Source organism: Pimephales promelas, chromosome 9 (genome assembly GCF_988280905.1).
Source record: "Pimephales promelas chromosome 9, fPimPro1.hap1.1, whole genome shotgun sequence".
Classification (NCBI taxonomy): Eukaryota; Metazoa; Chordata; class Actinopteri; order Cypriniformes; family Leuciscidae; genus Pimephales; species Pimephales promelas.
Window position 1 is genome coordinate 34062283 of NC_142777.1, and position 23587 is coordinate 34085869.

The 23587-nt window shown below is 38.0% G+C and overlaps 1 protein-coding gene across 5 annotated transcripts in view; it reads right to left on the bottom strand.

Annotated features, from left to right (window-relative positions):
• Nucleotides 1–22974, bottom strand: part of ppp3cb (protein phosphatase 3, catalytic subunit, beta isozyme) — a 47121-nt gene extending 24147 nt beyond the window's left edge. The window contains exon 1 of one of the 5 annotated variants that reach the window (XM_039648984.2): nt 22362–22974. In XM_039648984.2, coding sequence (XP_039504918.1) covers nt 22362–22419 — 58 coding nt within the window. In that variant the 5' untranslated portion in view covers nt 22420–22974. Of the gene's footprint in view, nt 1–20644; nt 20801–22361 lie in introns of those variants that run through there. The other 4 variants (XM_039648980.2, XM_039648981.2, XM_039648983.2 and 1 more) reach the window with 4 other exon arrangements.
• Nucleotides 22975–23587: the final 613 nt, after the last annotated feature.

Consider the following 23587-nt stretch of genomic DNA (forward strand, 5'->3'; position numbering starts at 1 on the left):
TCTAGGCTACAACCTTTTATGTTATAGTAATGTGTGGCTCCCTATATAGTTTACAGCATAAGCAGATTTTTTTTTAATCTTTGTGAAATGATTAATTGTAATTTAAAGACAAAGACCATTTTTTTTCATTAAACCCCTGTTTAAAAAAAAAAAGCCATTTTAGCCATTTTTCTGAACCGAACCGAGACGTCAAAACCGAGACGTCAAAACCGTGGGAAAACCGAACCGTCAGTTTTGTGTATCGTTAAGGTCTGTTCACACCGGGACGAATTTCGCGCCCATTATTCGCCGTCGTTTAATGCCTCGTGACTAAACAATGGACGCCAATGTGAGTGTGCACCAATGTGCGTAAAAGCATCATTTTCAAAAAAACGCCTCGGGCTCGTTTTTTTAGTTTGACGCGGTGCGTCAAAAACTCTCAGACCAATGAGATTGGCACTTTTCCTCACCTGTTTGGAGCTTCTGAAGTTACAGTAAAACACAACTTGGGGGCGCTCAAACACAAAACGGTCTTGCCGAGCACACATATGCAATGGCGAAGAAGATATATGCCAAGTAGCGTCGCAGTCTACACTGCCAGGCAGAAATAAGACGAGGAAGATGCGAGGCGGGATGAATGTAGAGCTGCTGTTCAAATTGGTGCTAGAACATAAAGAACTATATGACAAACGTGCCTGCGACTACAAACATCTTGATAGAGAACTGTTATGGAGTCGTATTGCAGAGCAAATTGGCGCCATCTAATGTCAAGGAATGAATTTGCATGTTCACTCGGCTCATCGTCAGCGAAAATTGTTTGGGTGTGAACACAAAAAACACATTGAAAAACGCTGACGAATAACGCGCGCTGATATTCGTCCCGGTGTGTACGGGCCTTTACACCCCTAAATAATACTATAATGTTGATTCTAAGTGAACAGGCTTGCAATTTTCAAATTGTAGACGACAAAACAAGTGAAAAATCCCATAGATCAACTTGAGGGTGGGCCAACATACCTAGACACGCATACCAGTAAATGTTAATATACCAATTACACATTAAATTACACACCAACACATCGCATTTCTAAACAGCTTACTTACAGTTGTTTCAACCTATTTTATTAGGATTTTACATTCGCCATGATCAGTCAAAAATGGGCCATTTTTATGGAATATTGTAGTATTTATAACTTAAATAACTTCCCCTCCGTCTTGCAGGGACATCTCTTCTCTTCTCTGATGATGTGTTTACAGCCGTGAGGGCGGGGCAACCTGTCACTCACATGAGATCCGCCAATAGCAAACCACAACCATCCAATCAATGCCTTGTGGAAATTGAGTCCCACACTACATTTCTTCTCTTGTTTGAGAAGCCGATTCACTCAGTGTGGTTCATTCTTGTGTTACGCAGCACGTTTGAGCTTCAGCAAGAACCAATGAGGTTCATTCTCGTGTAACGCAGCACTTTTGAGATACTGCATGAACCAATGAGGCTCATTCTCATTCTTCATTCGTGTTCCGAAGACGAACGAAAGTCTTCCGGGTTTTGAACGACATGAGGGCGAGAAATAAATGGCAGAATCACCCTTTTTGGGTGAACTATCTAAGGCTGACAAAAAAGACAAAAAGTCTGTAGAAAGGTGAAAAGAGAGCAAAACTGTGGCTAAGTGTTACCGGGCAACAGCAGCCAGAGGTTGGCATGCCACCAGTGAAGCGCATCACACACACACACACACACACACACACTGAGTCATAGCAGCCCACATGCTAACCCATTTCTACATCCAAAAAATGTGTTTTCAAAAACTTATTTTTCAGCCTGTGTTTAAGAGTTTGAGCCGTGCAGACGTGCTTCATCATCCAAAACAATAACTGTGAAGAAGATGAATTCAATCAGGAAACATTTACATATTTCAGAAACAGAGGAATGAAGTATAAAGAGCAAAGTTTCATTGCTCAGAGGTTGCTTTTGTTAGTATTAACTAGAGCCCGACCGATAAAGGATTTTGAAGGCCGATACAAATATTTTTGGGTTTTAAAATCCGATATTCCGATATATCGGCCGATATTTTTTTTTTATTAAACATTGTTGGATTTCACACACGTGTAAAAGAAAAGCTAACTTTTCTGCACAAGATACGTTTGATACTTTTTCTCTGTCTAAATGTTCACTCCTCGCAAGTATAACTTGACTGTGACTAGAGATATGCTAGATATAAATACAGTAATCATTACTTTACTTAGGCAGAAAAAGTTAATTGTTGTTTCCAAGCTCATTAATGTTAACGTTAGCAGTCTTACACTGATGATAGTAGCATTAGCTAGCTTTGTGTTGAGCTAGTCTATGATGAGCCATAATTTAGCAATAGATAACATCATACTGCAAATTGTAAAACATACATTTTCAATATAACAGGCCAAGGAGAGATGATTGAAGCGTGTTTTGTCCATTTTTATTTTATAAATATTCATTTATCGCCATTATAACTGCCGATACCGATATTTTGGAAAATGCCTAATATCGGCCGAAAATATCGGTCTGGCTCTAGTATTAACTTTGTCTCAGAAGTTTTTTCTAATATTTCTTGGGAAAAATACAAATGGACACAAATGAGACAAAGATCGGCAGAGAAAGTATCGAGCTTTATGATGAATGTGGATTGTTCACGTTTAGCAGGTTTGGTTCAATTAAAATGAACATTATAGTGCGATTGCTCTGTTAGTGCAGTTCATTTGATTAAGTGTGAACGCTGTCATCGAACCCTGGTGTGCACCAAACAAGCGAACCGAGACCCACGTTTTCAAACTCTGCCATGGTTTGACTGAAATATGAACGCAACATGGATTTGAATGAGGGATATTTAAGTTCATAATAAAATGTCTGGCTTTTGATTGGAGAACATCACAAATGAGAGCTCTTTAATAAGTTAGTTGTTTCTGGATGAGATAAATCGAGAGCAAAAGTATTTTCTTATGCATTCTTCCTCTCAGTTGTTTTTCCCACATGCGTCTCTGTTTCAGAAGAGACATCAACAATGTCTAACTGAATCTGGGATGAAGAATAGTGAATAGTGCCTGAGTTTTTGAAGCTCCAAAAACCGCATCCCATCCATCATAAAATCCATTCGGCTCCAGGGTGTAAATAAATGCCTTCTGAAGCGAAGCAAAGGGTTTCTGAAAGAAAAATATTCATATATACAACTTTATAGAATCCCTGGCTTATGTTTGTACGAGAGAGTTGTGTTCTGGCAGTCGGGTGACCTCTGACCCGACGTATGACTGGCGTAGGCATAGCGGAAGCTTAGGTGGGAATTGACGCCTCTCACGAAAACCAAATAACTCTCTTGTGAATGTGCGTACGGAAGCCAGTTATTATAGTTTACAAAGCCGCTGGATTCGTATGGATTACTTTTATGATGGATGGATGCACTTTTTGGAGCTTCAAACACTATTAAGAGCCAAGATATTTTTTAATATAACTCTGATTGTGTTCTGCTGAAAGAAGAAAGTAATTTACACCAATGGCTTGAGGATGAATAAATTATGGGATAATTTTCTTTTTCTTTTTTTTTTTTGGATTTGCTCCTTAGAACGTTTAAACAGAAAATGTTCTTTAAAATGTATTTAATTTATGAGCATATGAGCAATAAAATCTTTTCTGAGTTGATTCTGGTCAAATACATAGAACATAGTTTGAGATGCTGTTGAGATCTCTTCTAAATCACAGTCTGAAGTGAAACATGTGAGATTACTAGGGTCTAAAGAGAGAAACATCTGAGAAGTAGGAAATTCTCCATTTATTCTTCATTTAATCCCAATCCAGTCTAGGAAAAACATTTGATCTATCAAAGAGATGTCATCTGTGATTTTCCTTTCCTGCTGATCAGAACACGATGTGTGTTTGGACGAGCTTCAGAATGAGCGTCCTGAGAATCTGATCTCCTCTGTATATTGTTATTGTATGTGTACAGTATGAGTGTGTGTGTGTGTGTCTTTATTTAGCAGTATGGGTGTATTATTGAAGTGCAGTATGCAGCAGAGATATCTTACATAACACTGTCTCCTCAGGCAAGTGCACTGCTCTCTCACACACACTCACACTGCCGACTCCACAAGCATTCACATGCACGTGATAAATGCACACACGCGCTCATGAGAAGAGAAATTAAATACTGTATATGCACGACTCGTACAAAATGTTCATAAATAAACCAGACATGTGAATGCAATTATTTAGTGCATGCATTTTCCAAATATTTTTCAAAAAGACTCGAAAATAATAAACTCTGTAAAGGAGTAGTTCACTTTTAAAAAAACTTTTGCCCCCATGTCATCCAAGATATCCATGTCATTCTTTCTTCAGTCGAACAGAAATGAAGGTTTTTGATGAAAACATTCCAGGATTTTTCTCCATATAATGCCCTGTACTGGTAACCAAACGGTTCAAGGTCCAAAAGACACTTTCAGGACAAACTGCAAACTGTTCAAAGGGCTTTAAACAATTCCAGACGATGAATAAGGGTCTTATCAAGCGAAACGATCGCTCGTTAAATAAATAAATAACAAAGTTTAAGTTTTATAAGCTCAAATGCTCGCCTTGTTCTGTACTGTGTGACTCTCCTGTTCGAACTCGTTCATCAAAATGAACGAATCTTTTTTTGAGTCAATTAATTCGTTTCGTTCGTTGAATGAACAAAACGATTCGGAAAAAGATTTGTTCATTTTGATGAAAGAGTTCGAACAGGAGAGTCACAAACGTGTGTCACAGAACAGAGCAAGGCGACCATTTGAGCTTAAAAACTTAAACTTTGTTATATTTATATCGTTTAAAGCCCTTTGAACAGTTTGCAGTTTGCACTGAAACTGTCATTTGGACCTTGAACCGTTTGGTTCCCATTGAAGTCCATTATATGGAGAAAATCCTGGAATGTTTTCATCAAAAACCTTAATTTCTTTTCGACTGAAGAAAGAATGACATGGATATCTTGGATGACATGTGGGTGAGTAAATTATCAGCAAAAGTTTTTTTTAAAAGTGAACTACTCCTTTAACCTCTCAACTACTTCACCAAGAGGGAATCAGATAAACTGCGGAGCAAATAAAGGCCCTGTATATACACCTAGGATGCGTTTTGGTTGATCAGATCACAAGTTACGACTCCAAATACAAGTGTAAACGGGCTCTAAAGCGTTTTGAGCTTGTCCATTTTTCATTTGCTTCCAGAGGTAGTCGTTCAAACAGCCACAAAAGACGCCTACTCTCCGCCGCCTACTGGCCTAATGCGTGAACATTATAGGAAGCGCTCTAGCTAGACAGCATTTAAACTTTGTCGACTAAAGACCCAGTTTGGTTTGAAGATGAAAAACGTACCAAGCACAATGTTCTCGCACCACACTCACCGTGTTCGGCACGGACTTGCGGCTGTCTCCGGGTGCATTTTGTATGTAAATTACATATTTTTTCCATTACATGGAAAGATCTGAAAAAGCCCATGCATTTCCTCACCCATTCTTCTCGAAGAAATTAGGACAGAAGAGGTTGAAAGTGGACAAAAGAGAGATTTAACACCTGTCTCCCTCGTCCACTTGTGATCCGATTAACCAAAACGCAGGTGTAAACAGAGCCAGAGACCCCAGCTTTCTCACACGTGTCTCCTCTAGAGATCTTAACAACGTCTCAAACTCTGCTCAGATATGCCAAGATACCAAAGTCAGCAATACAATGAGATTCAATATCAACTCTCATATATTTCTCATCAAATTCTTCCAGGATCAAATGATCTACCCACATTCATTTTAGCTCTGTAATCTTACTCTATGTCAACAACCGTCTCATTTGTGTCTATTTTGATGGCTCCTAAGGAATTATGGGAGAACCATCTGAGGTAAAGCTGATACTTAAAACGGTCATAACTGAGAAATTGCAAACTCTGAGCAATAACATTTTCCTCTGGGTATCTAAAACACTTACAGCAACACACAGTCCAGATATTTGCATACATTCCTTCTGAATAAGCACACACTGTACACTGTCCTCTTTCTGAACATGAGAGTAATTACTGTTGTCATGGTCACAGTCATACAGTGACAGGCTTTACACGCCCTCCCATGTCAACAAACACACATGAGGTGCATCTTTTCACAAGCATTTTAATGTAAATAAACATGTTGGATTATGAACCACAAGATTGAAATGAAACTCCATGAATCATTGATCAGAGAACGGGACGAACCTGCTTGAAACAATGTGAGCTAAATATAAACACGACTGTTGCAGAGACCCAGCTCAGGCCTAAACAATAAACACAAGTATAGTTGACGTATAATGTGTCGTGGGGCTTTATCTCTCTCTCACTCGTGTGTGTGTGTGTGTGTAAATATATATATATATATAGTGTGTGTGTGTTTATAACACCCAACTGATACAATAAGCTGATAAATGGCTAGAATTTAAATAATTTTGTCTAAAAAAAAATATGAACCCATCGTATTTTAGACTATATATATATATATATAAAAATGTAAACATACTGAATTTTGTGAATTTCGGCATCACATTATTATTTCAGAATGAAAAATTCATATTCATTTTGATAAAAAAAAAAAATTATAATATTTTTAATCACTTTTTTGACTTCTGTAGTAAATTTTAATTAAATTTAAGTACAAATATTACATGTAGACCATACATTATTTTTTTAAAAGCAGATCATTATTTTCATTATGGTCAATAAATGATCAATGTCTAAACTTAAAAGACAATTCAAAAACAACCATTTTAAATGCTGAATTTAGGCATCACAGCATTATTGTGTACAAAGTACAAACCGAAAAATGCATATTTTGAAATAACTTTAGATATTTATTTTTATCACTTTTCTTCAGTAATTCATTTTAAATGGTCCTGAATTGAGGCAATATATTTTTTTAAAATACAAATATTCCATGTAGACAATTAATCTATAAAAAAATCTATAAAAATATCCAGCTTAAAATAGGATACACAAGACATGGTTTTTCAACCCAGTACCAACAAACATATTTTCACATATTGTGATCAGCAATGTCAATACGGAGTCACCATCTGCTCTGTGTCAACAGTGGTGTTGACCTTTGACCTCTGGTATGGAAAGTTAATATCAGCATTTCATGAATACTGCGCCTTTATTTTATTTTCTCTGTCAAATATACTTCTTGCCCTTTCACAGCCTGTAAGCTTTTTGTGTGTGTGCGTGTGTGTCTGAGTGATGGAGCAGGTCAGGGCAGGACATGCAATGGCAGTGTGAGGTCAGGATAACTGACCCGTGTGTGTGTGTGTGTGTGTGACACCCTCCAGCTGCTGAGACAGATGCTGAGACTCCTTTTGAATCTACTTGAGACTCAAAAAAAAAACGCCAGACCAAACACACACACACACACGCGCACTGATCTCTGGCTCTCACTCAAATGCACACACACAAATGCACTCGCAAAAGCATTTGCAAACAAACAAAAAACGTTTCTGACTGCTCACATCTCATTTCAGGCAGATATTTCTCAGACTTCTGCTGAGTTTGGATATCATGGCTCACTCTCATGTCGTCAAACCTGTATGTCTTACTTTCTTACACTAAACAGAAAAGGAGACAGTGTTTACACTGCTGTTTTCCATATAATGAAAGCATACAGAACCCATTTAATCTAAAATGATATAAAAAGGAGGAAGAAACATGTGGTTCATCATATTACTGTCTAAAGTTTAACGTGCAACTTCACCGATTTTCTACCTGTTTACTCGTTTTCGTGTTACCTGGACCGAGATATTTACGTTTATTTGTCACCAAAAAGGGTATTTGTGATTCTTTGCAGCCTTTAGCCGCTGCCTATAACGGCACATATACTGTTCTAAATTAAGATACAAAAGTATTTGCATTAGTATTGTGGTTGTCAAACATTAGTGGAATGGTTAATGGTTCCCCTATGGTTTGATATTTTGTAATACACTATCATTCAAAAGTTTAGTTCAGTAAGATTTTTTTTAAAGAAAATTATGTTACAGAGGTTGGTTAGTTAGTTAGTTAGTTAGTTAAAAAGTTACATTTATAATGTTGCAAAATAATACTGAAAACAAATGTTTCATGATTTCCGCAAAAATATTAAGCAACACTGTTTTCAACATTGATTATAATAAGAAATGTTTCTTGAGCAGCAAATCATCATATTAGAATGATTTCTGCAGGATCACGTGACTGATTTGGCATCACAAATTGTAACAAATATTTAAATAGATTAAATTGTTATAATATTTCACAATATTACTGTTGTTACTGTGATCAAACAAATGATCAATCATTTTAATAATCTTAACAAACCATGATGCATATGAAATAATGCAATGTAAATCATACATTTTTTACGGTTGACTTCAGTGTCTGAATAGGTTTTGGGGCCACTGTATGGCAGTTAAACTTGTTATTTCAGCTAAAATTGTGCTGAAAGAACAAGTCAGTGGTTGACTCTGAAGAATGTGACAGTATATTGAATCAACAGAGATGAGAGTAGCTCTCATGAAGGAATGAGCTTAGGGATGGTCTGAAAACTAACTAATCTTCAAAGCACAGTACATACTCAAAAATATGAAAGAGCTTTATAAAATATATATATAAAATGTTAAAGAGCTTGATCATTTAAAGTGATAGATGATAAAACTGCAGCACGTGCTCATGATAAGAAAAATGTTATTGTCCGTTGATGTGGACGCAAATATAGTTAAAGGCCTTAAAGGAGTAGTTCATAATTTACTCACCCCCATGTCATCCAATATATCCATGTCATTCTTTCTTCAGTTGAAAAGTAATTAAAGTTTTTGATGAAAACATTCCAGGATTTTTCTCCATATAATGCACTTTACTGGTAACCAAACGGTTCAAGGTCCAAAAGACAGTTTCAGTACAAACTGCAAACTGTTCAAAGGGCTTTAAACGATTCCAGACGATGAGAAACGAAACGATCGCTCATTAAAAAAAAAAGTTTTGTGTTTCTGACTCTCGTTCAAACTCGTTCATCAAAATGAGCGAATCTTTTCTGAGTAAATTTGTTCATTTCATTCGTTGAATGAACCAAATGACACGACAAAAGCCATTTGTTCATTTTGATAAACGAGTTCGAACAGGAGAGTCACAAACGTGCGTCACAGAACAGCAAGGCAAACATTTGAGCTTATAAAACTTAAACTTTTTTGTTTTTTTTAAATGAGCGATCGTTTAGCTTGATAAGACCCTTATTCATCGTCTGGAATCGTTTAAAGCCCTTTGAACAGTTTGTAGTTTGCACTTGCACTTGAACCGTTTGGTTCCCAGTAAAGTTCATTATATGGAGAAAAATGCTGGAATGTTTTCATCAAAAACCTTAATTTCTTTTCGACTGAAGAAAGAATGACATGGATATCTTGGATGAAGTAAATTATCAGCAAAAGTTTTTTTAAAGTGAACTACTAAATTAATAATGATGAACCGATGTAAATCTGGTGATGGTGTAAATTGAAAACTTTCTATTTAATCTCTAAACAAAGTTTTTTGTAAAATAATTTTCTACTATTATGTGTGCAAGCTCCTCTCCTATATGATGAACCGGGATATTCCTTTAAAATGATTTCACGCCTCAGGCCCCGTCCATACAACGTTTTCGTTTAAAAACGGAGAATTAAAACGAATACGATCTCCGTCCACACCAGCGTTTTATCTGCGTATTAGAAATGAGCTCCGTCCACATTAAAACGACTGAAAACGCGGATCACGTGACCATTCACCAACACTGGGCATGCGCGTGCCGGTGTAAACAGTGAATGACGAATCAGGGAAGGAAACGTCATGACTGATAACACCCAATCATAGAGCCAAGCGTCAGCCTCTGCGTCAGCGTTTCTGAAGTCCTCCGTTTTGTCTGGTTTTGTCTCGTCCACACTAAAACGCCTTCCGGAGATTCAAAACGCAAAACGCAGCTGCAGCGTTTTTAAACTTCTCCATTTTAGGTCTTCATTTTTCCCGTTTTAGTGTGGACGGGAGGTGCAAACGTAGCAAAAGGTCTCCGTTTTTATTTTTAAACGAAAACGCAGTAGTGTGGACGGGGCCTTAGGCCTCTGTTCAAAACACCAATCGCTAATTTTCTTACACTCTTAAAAATAACATTTCCAAAAGGAGGTTTTCACAGCAAAGCCATAAAAGAGGACTTTTTTGTTTTCCCAGAGACCCTTTCAGTGAATAGTCCTTTTTTCTTAGTATGAAATGCATTTAAACAAATCTAAAGAACCTTTTTCCATTATAAACCTAATGTGGAATGGAAAGACTCCATGCACGGAGCCACTGAACCTTATGGGACTAATAATGAAATATTAATGTGATGAACAGAGTAGAACAATAATATGCAGGTGTTTGGTTGATAATATCTTTCCCTTTTTCTCTCAATCCTCCTGCTTCCAGTAGTCAGCCTTACTGTAAGATACGCTTCTCTCAGAGTAACACTTTCAAACGCCGGGCCACCCTCACACGCTCACAGGCAATGAAGAGGATTGTTCTGCGGATCCATTGAGCCCGCTGGAGCCCCACCAGTGGTAACACAGATAATGGCCTAGAATCATACTTTGGGAAAGTAGGCCGCTGACAGGCTCGCGCTTGTTCCCGGACCCCAGAGGTACGAGAGGAGGGACTCATTCAGGTCACAGCTGTGCTAGAGTCTCTCACTCTTCCTCTCTCTCTCTCACTCTTTCCTTCCTGACCGTTCACTCCTGCCCTCACCCCGTCCTGACCCCCGAAAACGGGAAGACAATCACCCAAGGTTTGCCTTGGAGTGTGAAGCCCTGCTGTGTAGGAGAAACCATCGGCTCAGCGTTTCAGGACCATGAGCGCTCCTTTTTTATAAAGACTCGCATTAGCTGAACATTACTCTTTTTTGACGGGTTTTAGGTCGAAGGGCATGAATGTTTCACTTGCTTGATTTCACGTGTCAAAAGGTATGTTTCCCCCCTGATGTGTTTCTGTTGGAAAAATATCCATATTTATAACTTTATAAACTAATCGTTGGCTTCTGGTAGCAGCCGTAGTCCGTGTCTAGTCCGTTGGAAGTTGACCTCAGACCAGTTGATTGATAATAATACATTACATTGATGATAATAGGAGGAGGAGTAAATCAGCATATCAGAATCATGTGACACTGAATACTTGAGTAATGGCTTTGGGGAACTCATATTAATATTTCAATTCAAATTTATTAAAATATAAAACACCAACAGTTCTTTTAAAATGTCATAATATTTGACAACATACTTGTATTTTTTAATTCAGCCTTGGTGAGCAAAGTAGACTTTTAAAAAACATTTTTAAAATTTGTACAAACCCTAAACTTGTCTATTTAATTGCAAATTAAAACCTCTCATAAAACGCATAAAACTTTAGTTTACAAAGACGTGTAACTCACCGAATGGTCTGGGGTGTTCACTCATATGCTCACACAAAAATCGCAGCAAAAGATGCTTTCCAACAGGTGGTTTACCAATCGTTGTAAAACTGTAGACCTATTTTTCCGAATGCCTCACAACCATACATTCTCCGTTGAGAGCTTGAATAATAGACACTCCAGCCCAGTTGGTGGCGATAATGCACCTTTGCCGATTGCAAGCAAACCACTTGTATAGTGTAGCATAGACATATACTGTACACTATACGTCACCTTGGGGTTCTAAGCATGCGTCAAAACCGCCGCCATCTTGGAAGAGGGGTCTTGTCATAGGAAGTAGCTAGGTAACGCTGCTATCTCTGCGTTTACTTCGAATTCATTGATGGTGGCGGACTTTTGTGCAGCGTATGATGTTCACGGATGAAATCTGAAATAGGAAGAATTTTTTTTTTTTTAATTTTAAAAAAAAATGTTTCTGGAATCAATGATAAATGTTTGGAACAAACCAAAAAAACGAGAAAAATCGCATTCATGATGATTTATGGTGATTTTATTTCCGTTAGACCTGTGTCTACATTGATGCTGATGCATTAAAGTGGAGGGGCTCCTCTGTTTCAAGATGGCAGCTCTATTGACGCATTCGTTCCAATTAATTGCCGTAGCCAAGGTGACGTTTAGTGTATGTCTGTGATAGAGCCCGACCGATAAAGGATTTTGAAGGCCGATACCGATACAAATATTTTTGGGTTTTAAAATCCGATATTCCGATATATCGGCCGATATTTTATTTATTTATTTGAAACTAGACATGATAGTCACAAATTTTGTCATGCTTATTTGAGTTAAGAGAACTGATGGGGGTGTTCTTTCAATTGTTATTCAAGCAATGTATGTATCGTGACCAACTCAACGAGTTTTGCTAACAGGGACGGTGTAGAGTGCCCTCTGGTGGACAAACTATACAACTCCAACACTCATGACATGGTTCAAGCGTGTTTCGTCCGTTTTTATTTTATTTTTGAAATATTCATTTATTGGCCATTATAACTGTCGATACCAATAGTTTGGAAAATGCTTAATATCGGCCGATAATATCGGCCTCCCGATATATCGGTCTGGCTCTAGTCTGTGATAGTGTAGCCTATGATACTGCGACTGCATAAGACTAAAAAAAGAATACAAACAACCCCATTTCTGTTTCTGGCTGCGGAGTAATACCGTACATAACAGAACATACAATACAAGTCAATGGAGTTGTACAAAAACTATGATAAAACCTGTTGGAAAGCATCTTTTGCAGCGATTTAACATATCAGTGAACACCCCAGACCACTCTGTGAGTTTCACGTCTTTGTAAACTAAAGTTTTATGTGTTTTATGAAGGATTGTTCCTGTGCACCTATGCCACCATTGTAGAGGTGTGGGGGTGCAACCACAGAAACTAAAAATTCTCAGGACAGCAGCATTTGTCCAAAAAACAATCTTAACCATTATATTTCATCAGAAACGATCTTAAAACAGGGCTTTAAAGGGGTAATGAACTGAGAAATCAAATTTTCCTTGAGCTTTTGACATCTAAGAGCTCATCATATTATAAGAATATTCTGTAAGTTTCAGAACTGAAAACGTCCTTGTTAGTTCAATAAAAGCTTTTATTGACACCAGGCTCAGCAAACGACTCGTTTTTCAAAGTGGGGAACTATGACGTCAAAGAGGATAACACGGATAATACTTCAACACGGCCGGTTTAGCCCCGCCCACCGATTCGCGCATTACACGCATAGATCAATAATATAGGCCTGCCTACCTCGTGATGACAAACTGGGTCGAGAGTGAAACTCATTATAATATGCAAAACTGTTATCCACTCACAGCAGTGGGCGTTTACTTCCAAGTCTTCAGTGCGAGACGCCCATAAAAACCGAGCGTTTTTCAGCTAGGCTCAAAACTAGGGTAGAGAATAGCCTATTACTTATTCATTTTGATATTTTTTAATGTAAAAACCAAGCGAACGTCATAAGTTGACCTCAGACAACAATATATGACGCCTATGTTTTCAGGTGAACTATCTTTTTAAAATATGAGCAAATATTCACATCTTAGTACTGGTGACAATAAGTTCTGCAGAAGCAGAGTTTCCCATCCTAATGAGGTCATATTAGAGATCCCACAGTACAATACAACATTGCTGCTGCAGATATTGTCGGTGGGATGCTCACTTCTGGGTGGCTGAAGTAGGGCAGAGAATTTCAGAGATTTGTGGTGTCGAACGACAAACTAGTGAGATCTGAAGGGGCATATAGCAACCAAAGACCATCAGACACCCACGGTGCCGTTCTCGAAGCACTTCCACCCCACTAAATGCAACATCCTGTAATTAAACTGCTGACAATCTAAAATACATCATCCTGTGATCACACAACCGTGGGACTGCTCTGTTTCAGGCCCCGAGACCTAAAAACGATGGAAGACACATTTTGCTGCGTGTCAGACAGAAGTGTTTTGTTGTTACTACAGGCGAGTCTTAAAAACACAGCCGCCACGTCCTACGACAAACCCATAATTCTGCAAAAAGATGAGACGAAGAGAATGAAAAGGAACGGGAACAGAGAAAACTGACTAAAGAGATGGATAAGAGAAAGGGAGGGAGATTCGCCGGTTAGCGATTGACCCAGATCGGGAGAAGGTAACACAGCATCACATGCCTTCCACGGAGGGATTTTTACAAGCGCCATTTGATGTTGCACAATTAATGCATGCTTCACACATGAAGGCGCCATCTGCACGTGCACAAAAGCGGGACTTCGAGATGACAAACAGGCCGATGAACCAATCAGCAGAGTGAGCTGGGTTGATTGACAGGCCAGATGTGATGAGGTCATACAGCAGGATGAACATCATTCAAGATCTGTTCTTCTGGATTTCTGGATCACAGAAGCGTTCCTGCTTTCGCATGGCCTCATTAGGTCTCTGCACTATCAAGTATGTCCTCTGCGCTCCAAACTTACACCCAAAGAATTTATGTTAAAGAGGCTAAATTTAGTCTTTCACTCTCCCTCCCAGTTTCACCTTTAGTCTGTTTTGAACCAGATCTACGGATGGGTATCTGTTTGTGGCGGCATGCTATTTTTAACCCAGTCCACTTCCTGTGTTGTGCACTAATAATTTCGAATATCCTACAATTTCCTGCAAGTATCCCTGCTGAATCCTCGTCCAGGTCTAGTGTCAGTTTAAAGTAAAAGTTCTCCCAAAAACGAGTCGTTTGCTGAGCCTGGTGTCAATAAAAGCTTTTATTGGTCTAACAAGGACATTTTCAGTTCTGAATCTGAAACTTACAGGATATTCTTATAATATGATGACCTCTTTGATGTCAAAAGCTCAAGGAAAATTTGATTTCTCAGTTCATCACAAGAGTAGTATACTATAGCACACTTAAACTTCATTTTTGTAAGGGTCGGTGAGCCGGAGGTCCTATCCAGGGCATAGACGACCACGTTTTGTTTTCCATCAAACATGTGAGAGAGAGACATATATAGCGGTGTGTGAAGGTGAGCTTTCTTTATTACACATACATCTGTATGTATGGGTGTGTGTGTGCGTGCTCAAGTTAACATCTCTAGTGACCCATAACATATGTGTGTGTCTGTGTGTGTTTGTGCATCTGTGTGGGAGGAAACAGTTTTCATCATTCTCCTGCAGTCCTGTATCACCACATTTGAAGCGACATTGCCTCTCTCTCTCTTTCCTGCTCTCTCTCTCTATCATTCAGGTGGGCGAGGAAGTTGATTAGCTCAGTATCTGGTTAGATCAGTCATGTTTAAAAGGCATTCTCACGTGCATGAAAGCAGAGCCGAAGTGTGTGACCCTGGCTACTTTCGGAAATAGCATACTACAATACTACTCTTACTAAGCATGCACATCTTCAACAACTATATTTGCCAAAATGTGCAGTAAACAACAGTACCGCAATGCACTAGGCACTATATCCCACAATGCACTGTGCTCAACTTGGCCTTACATCTCCATTGTGACAAATGAACCAAGTAATATCCGCTGCAATGTTTTTACATCCATTTCTGGCCCCCTTGCTTGAATAGAGTGCCAAGAATTAAGATGAGTTTACAGAAAATTTGATTAAAAATGCAAAATAACTCACTGTATGCTGCCTTCAAGTCATGTAAGAATGATTGTATTCGCAAAATGAGCACTCGTGAACACCACTTTAAATTCGTAATTCTTTAAGCTGGGGTGTTTAAATTTTATAAATCATGGTGGAAACTAATTATTAAACTACTAAGTATTGGTTATGATTAGGGGTGTAACAATATATCGTGCCGCAATACAAAAATGCAACAATATGCATCGTGGATACTAGTGACAATATGTATCGTAGATAGTTCCCCAAAATAAAAATTACTGTGTGAGAAAAAATTCTCACAAAAGTTTTAGTGTCAGTACATTAAACTACTATCTATACTGTTGATTATAATGTATAATAATGCAATGGGGGAATATTTGTGGGTCCTGATAAAGCCAAATTACTTTACCAGTAAAAAGTGTCCAACATTATTTTGCTACATCTAAATATATTAATTATATCTAGTCAGAAAAAGTGCAAGAATATTCGTCTAAAATAATTCTGTATTTTCAGCTTCAGAATCATGAATATTTGTATTCTGGTGTCACCATTGTCCTTGGGTTACAAGCACCGAGTTCCATTGCATACAAGCATCCATTACAAAACTATGTGCATTTTTTTTACTAAACATATTTGTCAATAGTGAAATCAAAAGAATTTTGAAACTGGCCAATGCATCTGAAACATTAACATCGTTATCTTCCAGACTACAGGAACATCCTATGAGGATTAAACATGCATGTAATGAGGTCATGTGACAAGAAACTGCAATGCACAAAATTACGCTCTAGTCCTGTCTTCTAAATAAAAGAGCAAATCGGCGTTGGAAGCTCTGGCTTTCCATAGAAAGGAATTCGATATAGGAATTTGCTAGGCTGAAACATAGATATCCATATAAAGGCTAGAGTCTTTATCGTCATCACCGGCGGCCATCTTGTCACAGGCAGGCTTTCTGGTGGGCTCTGTGGTATCTGATGTTAGGTGAGTGATTAGCACGAAAACAAATACTCTTAGCTCGTTGAAATCTTGACGGATTTACAAACGGTTTGGTTTCTTATAAACGTTATCAACGTGCCTATAGTTCTGGATGATTATTTATTTATACACTTATTATTCATAAGTATGCAGTGACATAACTACATCTCTGACGCTTATATAACAAACCAGAGCGTTTGAAAATTGGTAGAAAATGGAGCAAGTTACGGTTATTTAAAAAGTACATGAACCTTTAAAACAATGTTACGAGTGAGCGAGCTGCCTGTGGCAAGATGGCCGCCAGGTGCTGATGTTGACCTCCATTGGCCAGCAGCGCGGACGAGACATCTAGCCTTTATATGGATGTCTATGCCCTGAAAAAGCTGTACGGAGACGTTGCAAATATGGCCGCCAAGTGAACTGACTTTCCTTAAAGGGATACTCCACCCAAAAATGAAAATTCTGTCATCATTTACCCTCAAGTTGTTGCAAACCTATATGAGATTCTTTCTTCTGATGAACACAAAGGAAGATATTTTGAAGAACGATTGGAACCAAACAGTTGTTTGGCACCATTGACTTCCATAGTAGAAAAAATAAATGCTATGGAAGTCAATGGTGCCAAATTTCCAATCGTTCTTCAAAATATCTTCCTTTGTGTTCATCAGAAGAAAGAAACTCACACTTTTTTTCATTTTTGGGCGGAGTATCCCTTATAAAGTCAGTATGAAATGGAAGTTTTGATTGTATTGTCGTATTAAGTGATATGGCTTCTCAAACTACAAAAAATGTAAGGTGTGGAATTATTTGGATGGTTGTGGTTCGCTATTGCTATGATGTCATGTGAGTGACAGGTTGCCCCGCCCTCGCCCCACTAAACACTTCGTCAGAGAAGAATATAACAATATAAATATTCCATTTAAAAAAAAGACTGATCAGTTTTGATTTCATGGTGACTTTAAATAGCTGCCAATGTTCAGTGTATACTGTGCAGTATGCAGTGCTCTAGAATTCTTTTCCTAACGTTTGCCTATGTACGAGAGAAAGAGATTGCTGGGACACAACAAGCGCATGCACATCCATCCATCTATCTGCTGTCAAGTGCCTAATTCCCCGTCTCTCCCACTTCTCATCCTCCGCACTTTTCACACATTCCCCCTCTCTTTTCTTTCACCTGCTCCCGTTTCATTTATCACCAGGCTCATGTCAACACTCTCTCTTAGTTTCTGTGCCGACTGCCGGGCTTTAACATCTAGCTCGTGTTGTGTGTCGGTGCTCAGCAGGAGGCATGCATGAATTAACAACACAGACACACAATCTGGAGAAAATGTTGATCTTTGAAGTCGTTCCGACAATGCCTTGAACGTGTGTTTCTGACTGCGTGCAAATAATCTGTTTCTGTTTTAAAACCTCCTAGGGGCCAAGGACACCTATTAGTACCAATCGTAAAAAATACACTATGATGCAATTACAATAATCTAGTCATTATTGTCGCATTACCACATTCCTTCAGGAGACAGATGGCAGTGAGGCGCATTTTGTCTCGCAGAGAATGCAGCGCATAATAACTTGTGGAAATGAGCAAATTCATCTCAAGCACTCTACTCGCTTACTCACTTTGTGTGTCTCTAGCATGTCATCTTCCATGCACCACTTTTACTCTGCTACTCCCTAGGAAAATGTGTACATTTGTAACCCAACGGCTGGGTTTGTCCATTTTTGACCCAAAATTGGGTTAAAACAACCCAGAATTTTTTAGAGTGCTAGGGCTGTGAAACGATTAATCGCGATTAATCGCATCCAAAATAAAAGTTTGTGTTTACATAATATATGTGTGTGTAATTATTTTGTATATATATAAATACACACACATCCATGTATATATTTAAGAACTATTTGCATGTATATACTGTATATATATATTTATACAAAATTAATATTATACATAAATATTTGATATATTAATAACACATTTTTCTTAAATATATACATGCATATGTGTGTATTTATTTATATATACAAAATAATTATACACACCACACACACATATATTATGTAAACCGAAACTTTTATTTTGGATGCGATTAATCACGATTCATTCATTGCGATTAATTCGCAAAATCATGGTAATACTTTGTTTGACATGGTATTCTTTGAAGTTTCCTGGAGTAACATGTAACCAATTATCCCAAGCACACCATCTTCTTCACTAAAACATCATGATATTATCAGGTTTGTTAAGTATGCAAGTGGGTTTTTTGTTTTTTTGACATGGTACAGCTATTACCAGGATTATATTAGAGCAACATCTAAATAATTATATATCAATCATCCCATATTGAACACGGTTACTATTAGTTTTACCATGGTTTCAAGACTAGGACACATACAAAATATGATGGTAATACCATTGGAGTAGCAAGTACATAATTATCCCAAACACGACATCTTCACTAAAATATTATAGCATGATCATTTAAGTGAAATGCAATGGTATTACCAGGTTTTTGGGCATGCACCATAGTACAGTATATTTTTTATATGTATCATCATGGTAATACCAAGGTTTTTTGTCAGTCCTGTGTAAATACTTCTTACAAACAAGTACTGTGGGAATATACCATTATGAAGTGATGGTTTCAGATAATAATATTACAGTACTTTGAAATATATCATAGCACTGAAATCCATGTACCATGGTACTTCAAAGAATACCAATTGCATGTCCAAAATATCATGGAAGTACCATTGGCACATTTTAAGTGTAACAAAACCATACTGTTGTAACGTCATGCTTGGTAGCATGTTTCTTGATTTTTGGATATGACCTATGGTAATAATAGTACTGTTTGGCCTACATTGGAGTATATTTAAATAGAATACCATGCAATATATGTATTACCATCTTATAGAGTGTATCATGGATACACCACAGGATACTTTTCCCCTAAAGGTTTCCTGAACAACCAAGCATTTTCACAATTCAGCTGCATCCTAATACCTTTCTCACGCCAGCTGCTTTGCTTTCCTTATACACCAGCTATATCTGGACACGCTCTCACACAGACCTTCCCGAAAGCTTATAACCCAGCATACCTAACGGTTAATATTACATAATGGTGACACATATGCCACACTATGATTATTTAATGCGGAATGGCATATGTTGCTAAATAATTACAGACGGCCACACTCCAGGGTTAAGGAAAAGCCCTTTACAATACACACCACATCTCTCTCTCTCTTTCTCTCTCTCGCTGTCCAAACCTCCCTTGCTCTACACAGTACGGTGGTCAAAAGCATGCCTCCCCTGTCCGCTCTTATTGTCTTTTATAATCCAAACAAATTCCAGTGTTGATCACATACACACAGGAAACAGATGCCTTCGGGCAGCTTTTGAGTATGCACAGCCATCGCTGACGTCTAATTAACCCCTCTCTCTCTCTACTAAACGCCCACACTATACATCCACATCCACATCCACATATCCCAACATCCAGTGATGCTGTAATGCCCACATCCTCTCTATATGGCCTTTTTAGTGGGTTTTATTTGATCATATTTCTTTTCTTGCAAAAACTAGAAATATAAAATGGCTGTAGGCATTGATTGGTATTGGCATTTCTGATGGGTTTGCATTAACGTATCGACTCATCATCATCATCATCATCACATGAAATATATAGTGATGCAATGCACTGAAATGCAACTTGCTTCCTGCAATAACGTTTAGCTTTTATGCCTTTGGGATTTCTGCAGAGCATCCTCTGTGTGCAGCCTTGTTTACAGTGTGTAACGCTGTACCAACGAATCGATAAACTGCTTCGGAATGATAGACTAACATACCCTCATAGGCCATCTATGCAAGGATGTCCATGTCAGTGCACGAGCTGACATTGCGAGCATCTCAGCGCGCATTTCCCCCGCATGACAAGAGTGCACTCGTGCAAGGGCTCGAGGCATTGCACATTTTACATAATTACACGCACAATCGATACGTTAACAATCATCTCGTTATCCGAGTGCTGCTATCCGACAAGCGCGCGCACTGACATTGGAGTAAAATATGCGTATAGGCGAGCATAAGGAGGAGATGCATGCAATGCAAAAGCCACGCTACCTTTAAGTCGTCCTTTCGCTGTCATCCTCAAACTGCCAAAAATATTTCATTGGATCGAGATGTTAATCTCTCTCTTGCTCTCCTCCCCCCTCTATCTCTCTCTCTGGGGTAACCTGGCACTGTATAACAGTTCATCTATCCGCCAGCAGGCGCGCGCAGCCATCGATGCGCTTCACAAATGTGGCAAGCCGGTTTCACATTTATTCTTTAAAATGGTTGTCTAGATGTATGTGTCTAGACTCTAGAATTTATTTTTAATTGCTATGTGTATAAACTCAGTGTAAACGTAATATACTGTAGATACAAGTACTTATTCCATTAGTTACTATTGTCTGGCCTACTTCACATTACTGCACTTATTAGAAAGGGGCTAGACTGGCACACCTTAAAATGTGCTTTTCTCTACACCCATAATGTGTGATTTAAGAAATGGAGCAACAGAATTATATCATAATTCTTTCTTTAAAAATCTGATAAATGTATAATTTTTATAGCCTATGTTTTGCGCAGGTTAAAAGATATAAATACTTTAGCTAAAAATAACATGTTTTTAATAATGTCTACTTGTTCAAAACAATCACTTTAGCAAAGTTTGTATTCATTTCAATTTATTTAGATAAATAAAACAATTCCTTTTTGCTCAATAAAAATATAAAAATTCATTAAAATATGTTAATTTTAAAAATATAGAAAACAAAAAGATTCTGAAAGCATTGAATGAGATCCCATTAAAATTTAATATAGCATTTTAGTAACAATAAATATCTTTTATTGTATGATATTATTAATATCATATATTTTTTTAAACATGATGATTTAATTATAAATATGGTGATTATCTCTAAGGTGGACAGCCAATTTAATATAGATTTTTTATAATCTATTTATGAAAATCATTGACAAGAACTTTGTCTCAAAATATAGACAATTTTACCGATTCTCATTAAGCAATCAATATTAGATTAATTTAGCATAGAGTCAACTTCGTGCTGCCCTGCCCGCGATCGCAGCCAAATTTCCACATGCATCTTGAAAAGAGGATATTTAGGAAAGTTCTGTGGCAAGTGTTTGTGCCATCTAGTGGTTTAGAGGAGAATATAATCAAATGTGCCTTTTACCCTGGTGCGCCTTTAGTCCTTTTATACCTACATCACTTTGAGTCACTGGTATCTACAAGTTGTAAGTAATAATTCTTATCAGTTAACAACAGTGTTTTTATATTTGCTAGCTTTTTTGAGATAGTGACTGATTGCAAAAAAAACAAGGACTAGATTATGATGAACGAGCATTAATGCTAGTCACTATAGAATAAGAATTAGTAGTCTATATAAGTTAATGACGCAGAACTGAAAAAGATACTAATCCATGAATTACTTGCAATTAATAACATAAATATAGATGTTAGTTTCAAGGAATAAATGTTAAAGCAGCTTGCCATATCTCGCCTGCATCAGCATCACTGAGCATATAGGAAGCCTTAATGGGTTTGCCAATCTCATAAAGAACGGAAAGAGTTTTTTTTTTAATGCAAACACACCTTCTGATCATCATTTGATCACTGATCGATCATTGATGCATGAATTATTACGTTTTCAAAACCTCACAGTGCATCATCATAGAAGCGGAATCATCGCAAACCATTCACAATCGCATAAAACGGCATGCTTAAATGTGCTGAGTATGATTAATAAAGAGAACATAACAACAGTGCACTTACATTTGATTACGCGGTCGGTAGGGTTTAAACCCATGATGTCTGTGCTGGACATTCTCATGGGTTGTTGTAGATAACGGGGAAAGTGCGCCTACTCCTAACGGGTGAGCGTGCGGTCTTCGGTGCTGCGGGATGCGCGGGCTGCAGAAGCCGCATCACTTGGTGCGTCTCTCCTCGGTCCACAGTCGGTCAGAAGGAAAGATGTGTCGCAGCTGATCCGGGGAAAGAGTGATGCTGGGGATGCTGGACTCTGCCTGGTGCCGTGTGGGGGCGGATGGGTAGATAGATGGATGGATGGATGGATGGATGGATGGATGGAGCAGTAGCAGCAGAAGGGGGGCTGGAGACTTCTGCTCGGTTCAGGGTATCCTCAGCGAGTTGCAGCACCACCCCGACATGGCGAAGACAGGAACTCCCACGCTCTGGCTTGCAGGGACTGCCTCATACCGCCATCACGCGGAGGTTGATTTGGGGTTTCCCTGCGCACGAGAGGAGAGAGAGCGCGCGCGCGCCAAGGCATTGTTGCTGCTTTATTGACGTCAGTCATTTTAATGCTTCATGGCGTAGAAAGTTGAATGTACAAAGTACAAGAAAATGTGTATTATGAATGTTGAAAGAACAAACAGCTTCATTGTAATTATAAGACTTAGGCTGCAAATTATCTAGAATGCATCCATCTATCAAGAATGTTGCATTAGGCCCTACCATTAGAATGCTGTTTCGTTACTGAAAAAGATGCAGCTTCTATTACTATTAAATGTATTAAAAATGTGCTTGAGTATGTTTTTACAATACAAATATAGCCTACTATAATGCATTTTTAATACATTTACCAGTAGACCTACATCTTTTTGACCAGCATAATTTTTTTTTAATTTTTTTTATGGATTTTGGACACCATTGTGTTTTTATAAGTAAGTTTAGCATGTAAATAATGTATAATAGTCATTCAGTAACGAGATATTTATCATAGTATCATTGCATAATCTATTCACTTTTATGGTGCCACAGCATATTTTGCAGTTTTTAGTTGTCTTGTATTAATAATCAATATTATTTTGTATTGCGTTGTATGTTTCACATCAACAATACTCTGTTCTACTCAATTGTAACTGAATGATTCCACCTTCATCCTGTTTTTTTTTTTTTTTTTTTTTTTTTTTCAATGAATGTGTTTGTCTGAATGGGGTATGGGCATAAATCTGTGCTGCAGGATAAAGATATCACGA